Source organism: Dipodomys spectabilis, unplaced genomic scaffold (assembly GCF_019054845.1).
Source record: "Dipodomys spectabilis isolate Male_0828 unplaced genomic scaffold, ASM1905484v1 ptg000141l, whole genome shotgun sequence".
Taxonomy (NCBI): Eukaryota; Metazoa; Chordata; class Mammalia; order Rodentia; family Heteromyidae; genus Dipodomys; species Dipodomys spectabilis.
The window spans coordinates 10,131,503-10,143,268 of record NW_024870818.1 but is presented as its reverse complement, the minus strand read 5'-3'; the positions used below and the strand labels follow the sequence as shown (position 1 = coordinate 10,143,268).

General features: G+C 41.5%; 2 protein-coding genes across 9 annotated transcripts in view; one reads left to right on the top strand and one right to left on the bottom strand.

Annotated features, from left to right (window-relative positions):
- The first annotated feature begins 1,683 nt into the window (after positions 1-1,683).
- Positions 1,684-3,286, top strand: LOC122117476 (prolyl-tRNA synthetase associated domain-containing protein 1). Its single transcript, XM_042691227.1, has 2 exons — positions 1,684-1,832; positions 2,664-3,286. Exons 1-2 carry the CDS (start codon positions 1,749-1,751, stop codon positions 3,087-3,089), a joined length of 510 nt encoding a protein of 169 aa, XP_042547161.1. The 5' UTR covers positions 1,684-1,748; the 3' UTR covers positions 3,090-3,286.
- Positions 3,287-7,739: 4,453 nt separating this feature from the next.
- Positions 7,740-11,766, bottom strand: part of Ccdc88a (coiled-coil domain containing 88A) — a 127,858-nt gene continuing 123,831 nt past the window's right edge. For all 8 annotated transcript variants that reach the window (XM_042691155.1, XM_042691157.1, XM_042691162.1 and 5 more), the window contains one exon: positions 7,740-11,509. The gene's annotated coding sequence lies outside the window, so the exon portion shown is untranslated. The remainder of the gene's footprint in view (positions 11,510-11,766) is intronic.

The following is an 11,766-nucleotide window of genomic DNA, read 5'->3' as shown; positions in this document are numbered from 1 at the left end:
AGTTGGAGATAAAAGGAAAAGTAAACTGAGGTTCCTAACTGCGATGACCTTTTCTCCAGTCTTTGAACAAAAAACAAAAATGGGTACTGGGACTTGAGCTCAGGATCTGGGTGCTGTTCCTTAGCTTTTTCACCCAGATTGCCTGTGTGGCATAGCTTCACGTCTGTCTTTTTTTTTTTTTTTTTTGGTTGGTCGTGGGGCTTGAACTCTGGGCCTGGGCGCTGTCCCTCAGCTCTTCAGCTCAAGGCGAGCGCTCTACCACTTGAGCTACAGTGCCACTTCCGGTTTGAAGAGTCTCACGGACTTTGCTGCCCCGATTGGCTTTGAATGGTGATCCTCATATCTCAGCCTCCTGAGTAGCTAGGATTACAGGCATGAGCCACCAGCTCCTGGCTCACTTCAGGCTTTTTGCTGGTTAGCTGGAGATAAGAATCTCATGCTCTGGCTGGCTTCGAGCCTCAATCTTCAGATCTCAGCCCGGGAGTGGCTAAGGATTGCAGGTGTGAGGCACTGGTGCCCTGCTCAAAGTCATGGTCTTTATACATCTCCTCATACTTCAGCCTGTACCTGTGTGTGTCTGCTTTGGCAGTGCTGTGCCAGGTAGACTCCATTCTACTGACAGTGGGTCTTTAGAATATACTTCCTGTGGGGCATGGTTAGGGAAAGAAGAGGCTAGTACAAATTAGTTTTTAAAAACTCACTGTGCTATATGTTAGGTTTTTAAAAAGAGGTAGCCGAGTAAGAACAGCACCAGCACGTGGTATTCAGGTAAGGGGTAGGTTTATTCAGTTGACCTGCTGGGACCAGGTACGGTTGGCACTCCAAGAGGCTGGCAAAAAGAGCGTCTGGCCCCGGGTTAGGCCTTATATAGGGTAGGGGGCGGGGAAGGGTGTGTCCAGGTAAAGAGAAGTGGGATCAGGTGGGAGAAAGGTGTGGCCACATCAGATTAAGATGTGACCTCAGCGGATGCTGATGTGACCTGTTCCAGGTGTCCCAGTTGCCTAGGTAACGCAGGTACTGGGCCAGGTCTGTTCGCCGTCCAGGAATGGACCTTACACTATACAGCCATCTATATTTAAGGCAAAATGTTGTCTTGCCAGTCCCGAGGCTTGAACTCCGGGTCTAAGCACTGTTCGGGAGCTCCCTTTGCCCGAGGCTAGCACTCTACCACTTGAACCACAGCACCACGTCCGGCCTTTTCTGTTTACGTGGTACTGAGGCATCGAACCCAGGGCTTCATGCATGCTAGGCAAGCACTCTACCCCTGAGCCACCTTCCGAGCCCTAAAGCAAAATCGGAGTCACACTGTCTACACTTTTCTACACGTTTTCACCATTTGTTAAGCAGTGGGACATTGACAGGATGACGGAAGCCAGAATAACCAAGGCGGGTCTCACGCAGTCTACTTAACTTGGATTTTGATGGTTAGACACTCTGGTCTCAGCAAGAGAAAAGACAGAAGTTACGTTACAAATTAAGGATAGATCGGTGAGGAGGTCGCCGCTTCCTGCCGTCCGGGGCCACGCGGCTCGGATGGGGAGGCTCGCGGTCAACCGGAAGCTGAGGAGGGCTGGGGAGAGGCTCCCGGAACGCTCGCGCCAGGGGTGCGGCACCCGGCCGAGCAACGCGCAGCGCCGGCCCGCCGCCAGCTTCCGGTGCCGGCCGGCCGGATCCCGGGCCGGGACTTCCGCCTCGGTCCGGTCGCCGAGGCCGTGGCGTGGCGTGGCGTGGCGTGGCGGGGCGGAGGCATGTCGGGCACGGAGCTACGGGCGGCGCTGGAGCAGCGGCTGGGCGCCCTCGCCATCCGCACGGAGGTCGTGGAGCACCCCGAGGTGAGGGTGTCGCCCGCGGGGTGGCCGCTGCGCAGGCGCTGGCCGGCAGGGCGCCGCTGCCGGACGGGCCCGAGGCTGCGGGTGGAGAGCCAGGCCGTCACGCCGGTGCGGTGTCACGCACACCTCGGGTAGGCGGGTTGCTCAGCGGAAGCCTGTTGGCGTGGCTGCCATGAATGCGGCGCCCCAGGTTTGCTCTTGTGCTTCTGGGGGCTTTGCAGCGCGCCCCACTAACACCCCTACCCCTCACCACCGAATGCACATCGCTGCGTCTTACATAGAGTCACATGCAAACGCACTTAGCTTTCCTCACCTCTACGGTATAACATTAAAACCGTATTCCCTTCATTTTTACTGCCTTTTTTTTGTTACTACTGGTGTTTGAACTCGAGGCCTAACTACTGCTGTAGACATGGCTGAGCCCCTCAAACCGTTGCTAGAATTATATTTTTAACGTGTAAGTCCCGGTTTTACTGTCTTCTCACCCTCAGTGTGGTTACAAATCTGTGGAGTGAATGTTGCCATATGGTTTGAATTACTAGAAAACCATAGGAATCGAAGGACTGACTGTATACTTTTAACATTAAAAGTTTGAAATGTAAAAACGTAAGTTTTCCAGGAATGTGACGCCATGGTTTGTACACAGCAGTAAAAACCTGCACTGAAAGAAACTGAGATCAGAAACTGATGGCAAAGGTTTTTTTTTTTTTTTTTTAATATATTTAGTAATGGGCTAAGTATGATTTCATCTTGCTCTTATTATCTAGCAAACAAAATACATACAAATGTGTGGTTGTACACTGCTTCTAAACTCATCTTGTGATATTTTTATAGGTGTTTACAGTTGAAGAAATGATGCCTCATATCCAACATTTGAAAGGAGCTCATAGTAAGAACCTATTTCTTAAAGACAAAAAGAAAAAATGCTATTGGCTGGTGACAGTTCTTCATGATCGACAAATTAATTTAAATGATCTTGCCAAGCAGTTAGGTGTTGGGAGTGGAAATCTGCGGTTTGCTGATGAAACGGCCATGCTAGAAAAACTCAAAGTTGGTCAAGGTTGTGCTACGCCCCTAGCACTCTTCTGTGATGATGGAGATGTGAAATTTGTTTTGGATTCTGCTTTTCTGGAAGGTGGACATGAAAAGGTGTACTTTCACCCAATGACTAACAGTGCAACCATGGGACTGAGTCCTGAAGACTTTCTCACATTTGTGAAGACAACAGGACATGATCCTATAATACTGAACTTTAATTAAAACTTACTGGGTTAATGTTTAAAATACATTTAGTAGTTAGGAGTTAGTACTTGATCCAGGTAGGAGATTCCATGGGACTCTTGCCTCTTTCTCTCCCCAAAAGCTGAGAATAGAGCTGTCCCTCAAATGATAGAGCACTAGCCTTGATCACAAAACCTCAGGGACAGTGACCACACCATGAGTTCAAGCCCCAGGACTGGCACACACAAAAACAATTATTAGTGGAAAAAATAATGGAATTCTTTGCCTCCATCAGAAAGAATGAAATTGCCACATTTGTTAGGAAATGGAAAGACTTGGAAAAACTATTAAGTGAACTAAGCCAGGCCCAAAGAAACATAGGTCCCATGCTTTCCCTTATCTGCAATAACTAGTATATGTCTGAGACAAGCAGAAATGGTCAGATAAATTGATGTTAAGCGAAATGAACCCCAAGTTAAAGACTCAAATGTTTTTTCTTTCTTGCTATTGTGTCTAACATATTTATAAGATGATTTCTTTCTTGCTTTGTATGTCCCTCCCCCACGTATAACTCCTTTTTTCACTGCATTTGATGTTGGTATAATTTGTGGAGGGGAAGGGAAAAAACAAATTGTTTAAATAGGGGTACAGGTAGACCTATTGCACCAATGAGATGTACAAGATGTTATGTCGAAAATGAACTTTACGGCTGGGAAGGTGGCTCAGTGGAAGAGCGCTTGCCTTGCATGCATGAGGCCCTGGGTTCGATTCCCCAGCACCACATAAGCAAAAAGGAAAAAAGCCGGAAGTGGTGTTGTGGTTCAAGTGGTAGAGCACTAGCCTTGAGCTGAAGAGCTGAGGGACAGCGCCCAGACCCAGAGTTCAGGCCAATGACCGGACCCCCCCAAAAAAAACAAAAACAAAAAAGAAAATGGGGGATGGGAAGGTGAAACAAAGGAGGAGGCAACAATGCTTGATAAGAAATGTACTCATAGCCAGACACCGGTGGCTCATGCCTGTAATCCTAGCTACTCGGGAGGCTGAGATCTGAGGATCTCAGTTCAAAGCTAGCCCGGGCAGAAAAGTCTGTGAGACTCTTATCTCCAATAAACCACTAGAAAACCGGACGTGGCTCTGTGGCTCAAGCAGTAGAGCACTTGCCTTGAGCTGAAGAGCTGAGGGACAGCGCCCAAGCCCAGAGTTCAAGCCCCACGACCGACCAAAAAAAGAAATGTACTCATTACCTTGCCCATGTAATTGTAACCCCTCTGTACGGTATTTTCTTTTGTCTGTCGTGGGGTTTGAACTCTGGGCTTGGGCGCTGTCCCTGTGCTCTTCAGCTCAAGGTGAGCGCTCTAATGCTTGAGCCACAGCACCACTTCCCTGTATGGTATTTTCACAATTATATATAAATAAAAAGTATTGAAAGTGATAAAAATAGTATCCTTGATTTGCAGACTCTCAGAATTTTCATCTTAAAAGCTTTCTTAAAAAGGAAGGCGTCAAGGTAGTTTTACATACCAGATTCAGTCTCCCATCTTCCTTGACAGCTACTCATTATAAAAATTCCTTTAAAGCTGGTTGCAGTGGCTCACGCTTGTAATCCTAGCTACTCGAGGCTGAGGACTGTGGTTTTAAAGCCAGCCTAGGCAAGGAAGTCTGAGACTTTACCTCTAATTCACTAAAAAAGCTAGATGTGGAGCTGTGGCTCAAGTGGTAGAGCACTAGCCTTGAGCAAAAAATGCTCAGGGACATCACCCAGGCCCTGAGTTCAAACTTTAGCACCTGCACAAAAAATACCACAAAATGCTTAGGCATATTTTCAAGATTAACTAACTTAATACATCTTAAGAATGTTTATTGTACTTTTGAAAGAAAGCAAGTAATGTATAGAATTAAACAATAGAATTAAGCATGTAGAATACACAGTATAGAAAAAAACCCCAAAGGAATAGAATTATTATTTTTTTTTTTTTTGGCAGTTGTGGGGCTTGAACTCTGGGCCTGGGCGCTGTCCCTAAGCTCTTCAGCTCAAGGCGAGCGCTCTACCACTTGAGCTACAGCGCCACTTCCAGGAATAGAATTATTGATAGTGGTTATTTTTTAGAAAATGGAGATTAAGGAATATGAATTGCCAGATGATTAAATCCGACAAGGGTAAAAACTTTACCTTGTTGGGCATTTGCCTGTTCTTTTTCTGCAAAAGTAATATAAAAAATATTTTTGAAGCTGGGCACTGGTGGCTCATGCCTGTAATCCTAGCTATTCAGGAGGCTGAGATCTGAGGATCATAGTTCAAAGCCAGCCCAGGCAGAAAAGTCCATGAGACTCTTACCTCCAATTAACCACCAGAAAACCAGAAGTGGCGCTGTAGCTCAAGTGGTAGAGTGCTCACTGTTGAGCTGAAGAGCTGAGGGACAGCACCCAGGCCGAGTTCAAGCCCCATGACTGACCAAAAAAAAATTTTTTTCTGTTTAGAAAAAGTAGGTGAAAAATGTGACAAATTGTCATACTATAAGATTACATTTTAAACTCAGTAGCAAAATAATAAAAACAATTTTTAGTGTGTTCATAGGTTAAGAATGTGAAGTTTGTTTTATATTCTACACTATTTTACAATCCTATTTCTAGAACCTTCCCCCCCCCCAGTTATGATACCTGAAACAGTATTAAAGCCTAGGAAAATGTACAGACAGTTGTAACAGAAAAACATGAAGAATGAGAAATCAGACAAGTTTTTTTCACCTAACTTAGATTCAAACAAAAGCTTTCAGTAGTTGATAAACCAACATAGGTTAGATTACAGAAATTATTCTTTGGGCCAAGGACTGGTGGCTCATAATCCTAGCTACTCGGGAGGCTGAGATCTAAGGGTCACAGTTGGAAGCCAACTAGGGCAGAAAAGTCTGTCTAGTTAACCATTAAAAAAAGGGCGGGGGGGCTGGGAAGGTGGCTCAGTGGTAGAGCGCTTGCCTTGCATGCCTGAGGCCCTGGGTTCGATTCCTCAGCACCACATAAGCAAAAAAAGAAAAAAAAGCTGGAAGTGGTGCTGTGGCTCAAGTGGTAGAGTGCTAGCCTTGAGCTGAAGAGCTGAGGGACAGCGCCCAGGACCAGAGTTCAGGCCCCACAACCAGAACCCCCCCCCCAAAAAAAGGTGGGGGGAGGTGTGTTACAAGTGGTAGAGTGCTGGCCTTGAGATTTTACAAAAGCTCAGGGACAGTACCCAGGCTCTGAATTCAAGCCCCAGGACTTAAGTGAGAAGAAAATCTTAACTTTCCTCTTATACAATATAGGGTTTTTCCCCCCTCCCCTTTCTCCCTTAGTGGCACTAACATTTGAACTAAGGTCCTGAGCTAGCTCATCTGGCATGCTAGTCACACCTCCAGCCCAGCTTTGTTTTTGTTGTTTTTTGAGATGGTGGTCTGGTGGATTTTTCTGCTTGGGATCCTCCAAGTCTCTAAATAGGGTATTTTCCTTTTGAGCCTTCAAAAATATGTGGAAAAGATATCTTGGAAGGTAAAATAGGTTACGTGTTTAGTCTTCACTAAGGCAGTTTTAAAGTTGATAATACACATAAAATGAAGGAATAGTGTAATTGTGGACCTGGCACACGTGATCTGCTATATGAAAATAGGTTGAGAAAAAAATGCGTCAAAAGATAGTCTGAGCCAGGCATCAGTGGCTCATACCTGTAATCCTTGCTACTCAGGAAGGTCAGATCTGAGGATGGCTGTTCAACACCAACCAGCTTGAGTAGGAAAAGTCCTTGAGACTCTTATCTCCAATTCACCACCAAAAACCGGAAGTGACACTTTAGCTCACATAGAGCGCTCCCCTTGAGCTTCTGTGCTCAGGGACAGCCTCCAGGCCAAGAGTTCAAGCCCCACAACCAACACCCTCTCCCCCAAAAAAGTCTAAGTGAAAATGAAAAATTAATTTTTGTAGCTTCTCACTTCTTACTGATTTTGCTTCTAGAAGTTTCAGTTATCTGTGCTCAACTACTCCAGGAAATTCCAGGAACAAAAAATTCATACTTTTTTTTTTTTGGTCAGTTGTGGGGCCTGAACTCAGAGCCTGGGCGCTGTCCCTCAGCCTTTCAGCTCAAGGCTAGCACTCTACCACTTGAGCCACAGCACCACTTCTGGCTTTTTTCTGCTTATGTGTGCTGAGGAATCAAACCCAGGGCCTCATGCATGCCAGGCAAGCACTCTACCACTGAGCCAACTTCCCATCCCCTCATACATTTTTTAAAATTGCTTAAGTGTACGATTTCATACATCACTGAATTCTTTGTCCAGCATAACCAAACTACATGCTTATTATTCACTTATAGCATTTTTGGTTAATCAGGCTGATTGGTATTATCAACTATGGTGATATCAAGTGCTGGTTTCCATGTCATACTGCCTAGTCACTGACCTCACATGCCTCTCTTCAACTCATATAGGTATTTTATCTTGCATCACCAGGGGGGAAAAAAGCACAGCTGGGCACTAGGGGCTCATGCCTGTAATCCTAAGTACTCAGGAGGCTAAGATCTGAGGACTGCAGTTCAAAGCCAGCCTGGGCAGCAAAGTCCATGAGATTTACCTTTAACTACCAAAAACACTTGGAGATAGCTCCCAGGTCCTAAGCTCAAACCCTAGGCCTGGCACAATAAAAAACACCCAAAGAATACAATAATACAGGTATATTTCAAAAAGATAATATTCATGTAATTTTTATTATAGTTTTATGACTAGTTACACTTGTCAATCTCTTACTGGACCTATGTAATAAATTATTTCAGCAATGTATGGTAGGAAAAATCTGTTCAGATAGGACGTAGTACTATTTGTGGTTGAATTTCAGGTATCCACTAAGGGTCTTGGTAAATTGCCCTCAGATTAGTTGGACTATCTGTAAGTTGTATTGAAACCTATGTTGAGACAGATGGAACTAATACTAATCTTACTCCCCAAACTTGTTAGCACTCATCTGCAAATGATTAGGACCAAAATAATCTATATAAAAATTATAGGCTGTGTCTGAAAACTGTTCTCTAAAGCAAAGAATAGCATTTGGATAAAACAAAATTTTTAAATGATTACTAATCACTTGTTATAAATATTACCTGTTTTATTTCTTTTTATATCAGAAAATGAATGTTAATTCATAATCCAACTTTAAAGAAACAAAATTAAACTAAAATGAAAAGGTTTTAAAAAGACAAACAATGGTGCCTCTTGTCATGAGTTGGAATCCTATGGCTAATAGGTATTGCCAAGTAATAAAACATTTGGCATTCAAATCCTTCATTAGCATTAGTTTTAAAGGAAATGTTACAGATTTTGTATTACTTGATTTGGTTTTAATAACAATTATTAAGTACAATAGCAAACACTGAAGAAACCCCTTAGAAGAAAAAGACAATTTAAAATCAGGTTTTGTTAACAGGTGTTGTAAGTGCAACATTATCCATTAAGCATTCCTTTTAAGGCATTTTCACTGTTCAAATATCTCAACATGTACATCAAGGTTTATATTATAAAATGGGCTCCTTTTGTATTTCATTCAATGGTTAAAGAAAAGAATACATTTCAGGACTAAGTAGCTGAAAAGAAAAAGACAGTTTACCACTTTTTTCATAAAACGTAACTTAAAATACAAGTAATTTAACATACATTATTATTTCCCATTATAATTCCAGATTTGGTACAGTAATTTTTTCACTTCTTGACAGAAACTTAAGACAGTACAGGCTGTAGTACTTCACTTGTGAGGTGGTACAATTCTATAATATGCACAGTGATTTTTAAATAGGCTTTGCCATGAAAGGTGCTACATATAAGGTTGTGAATTCTTTGGTAACCACCATTCAAAAACTTGGACCAAAATACTTTATGGTCAGATCTGAAGTACATTAGAGCTCTGGGCTGAAACTATTACCCTGTATGTTGAATTTTTTTTCAGTTTCCTTGGGGGTTTAGGCATTGTCTTAGAATATAGCCAGATTAAAAGCATGTTATGAAAATGGCCCTGATAAATTCACCTTACTATTCTGTTTGGCAGAAGGTTAAAGGAAAAGAGTGGCTTCTTACCAACTGCCTCTGAGGATAGCTTTTCCATGTAATTAGCTGGTGTAGGGGTGGGGAACTTCTCCTAAGGGCCTTAGAAGGGCCTCAAAATCACCTGGTACATGATGGGACACACATGCAAGTTTCTGCTGTATGTCTCATCAGCTTCCCTTGACTGTCTACTTGTGTTGATGACCTTTAAACAATGTAATATCCAAATAGCTCTTGGCAAAAATAGGTTCCCTACTTCTGAGTCCTTTCTTGAAATGGTATTAAAAGGTAATGAACATAATTGAGTATACTTGTATGTTATATATATAGTCACAAGATTTTACAATTGGTTTTATCTGTCTTTCTCAGGGTCAGCCTACTTCAATTTAGTACTTTACAGCCTGTCATTCAGTGTTTTCCTTTGAAACAGTAGTGTGTTTGGCTACCTCAGAAACGTTCTGATTTAGGATATTAGTACTGTGGAGAGGTCAAACTGCTATCATTCACTCTCACCAGATCTCACACTCATTAAGTCTCAACTTTCAGTAACTGTCCTGGGATATGTCCTAGTTGTGCAAATTTGATGCTAGTTAATATAAATCTAAGTTACCCACTTTATTTAGCTAAAACATAATTCTACATTTACTTTCAGCTTACATAACTCAAAATTAATTTACAATTTTTACATGAAAGTGTCTCTAGGCTGCCATAATACCCATTTACCAATTATGTACTTGAATCCAGGGTGTCATGATGGAGAGAGGTATTTCACAGTCTAGAGAATACATTTTAAATATTTTGTCATGCAATATTTGTATTGCATTATGAATGCTTTGTATTTACATTTACATAGCACCTTTCATCCAAAAGTTTCAAAGTGATCTTACAGCATTATTTGCTGGCAAAACCTACGTTGATGGTGGCACTGAGTTAAAATAAATCCAAGCTATCTTTCAATATAACTTTCTGGACAACTAAACATGCTGTCTCTTTTTTACTGGTGGCCTTTCCAAAGGGACTAAACACACATTGCTACTGGCCTACCACTTACCAAAAGGCGAGAGAGTCAGACAGACAGTGAAGAGAGGCTTTGCTCGTGGTTACTGGGTTAGTGATGATGTACGTAGTTCATAAACAACATTATGGAATATGGAATTATTCCAAAAAGTTCTTTAGAGCTGGTAAGGAGAGCCTAAGAAGTGCATTGTTAAAATAAAAAAGTCAGTATCTTCTCATTTTCAGAAGATTATTCTGATAGTTTTATGTTGAACAATGAATTTGCATCAATGCATTCATTGCATTTTACTTCATAAGAAAATAAACCTGTGATATAAAATTGGAACTACTAAAAATTGATGTTTCCCTGGGTTAACTAAACCTACTTTTTGTGCTTCTTCCAAATGTTTAAGGTAACAAACATACAAATATTTCAAAAGTACCAGTTATCAACTTTAATGTAATATTATAAAGGACAAAACAAAAATCCTTATTAATAAATGATAACATTAATAATAAATGAGTTCTTGGCAAATTGCAGATCATAATAAATTATTTACATTATTTGTTTTGCCATAAGAAAACTTCTTAAGCAATAATCAGCTCTCAAGTTAAAAAAACACACACTTACATAACCCAACAGCAAAGAAGTGAAATGAGCTAAAACAACAGCTTTATCTTGGGAATGCCTTGCTGGAAAATGATCCTAAAAAGGTCTCAAAAAACCACTTTTATCTGGGGTCCATGTATGCCTGTTAAGTGTTGCTTGATGGGAATATGGAAAAATAATATAACTTATGCTGTTTATAATATATCTCATGTATTTTTCAGATGTATTTTATAAACTGAATTTCTTCTGGAGTGCACTAGAGTAACTGGCCTCAAAAGAAAAGTACCAACACATGCAGTCTGCTAACCAAAAAAAGGCTCGTTATAACATGCCAAAACATTTTTTTCCTCTGTATCTTGATATATAAGTACATTCCACAAAATACTACAGCATTTAATTTAGGTTTACACAACTAAATATAAATGGCTAGATTTTGGCTAATACTTAGCATTAAGCAAACATGGATAAATTCATAACTGATGAAAAGCAGACTGTTCTTGGAATACTTCTTATAACATTTGACCTTGAAACACTTGGTCCTTAGTGAGAGAATGTCCTTTATTCAGAAGAGCTTAACGATACAATATAGTAAGTCCTAAAACCTTCTAAAACTTTTGGCAGTTGAATCCAGTAGAGCTCCTTGATTCAAGGAAGGAATGAAGGTTTGTATTTCTTGCCTGCTCTATTCACGAAGGATTGTTAAAGGTCTCCTTAAAGATTTTTAAGAAATGGCTCCTATAGTTGCTAGGTGTCTTGTTACTTCAGAAAAAAGCTTCACACTGAGAAACTGAAGGGCACTTTTCTCTCTGCATTTAGTTGGAAGGTAGAAAGAAAGAAAGAAAATGTAAGAATAGAGAAGAGGGATATAAACTTTACAGAGCAGCCTCAATTAGAAAGCATGCATCAGATATTTCTATTAGAATGCAGATGTGACAGGAAAATCAGATACAACTTTTGAGAGGCTTTTCATAAAATAAGCATCTAGTTTATTATTATTATTAGTTAGTTGTGGGGCCCGAACTCTGGGCCTGGGTGCTGTCCCTCAGCTCTTCAGCTCAAGGCT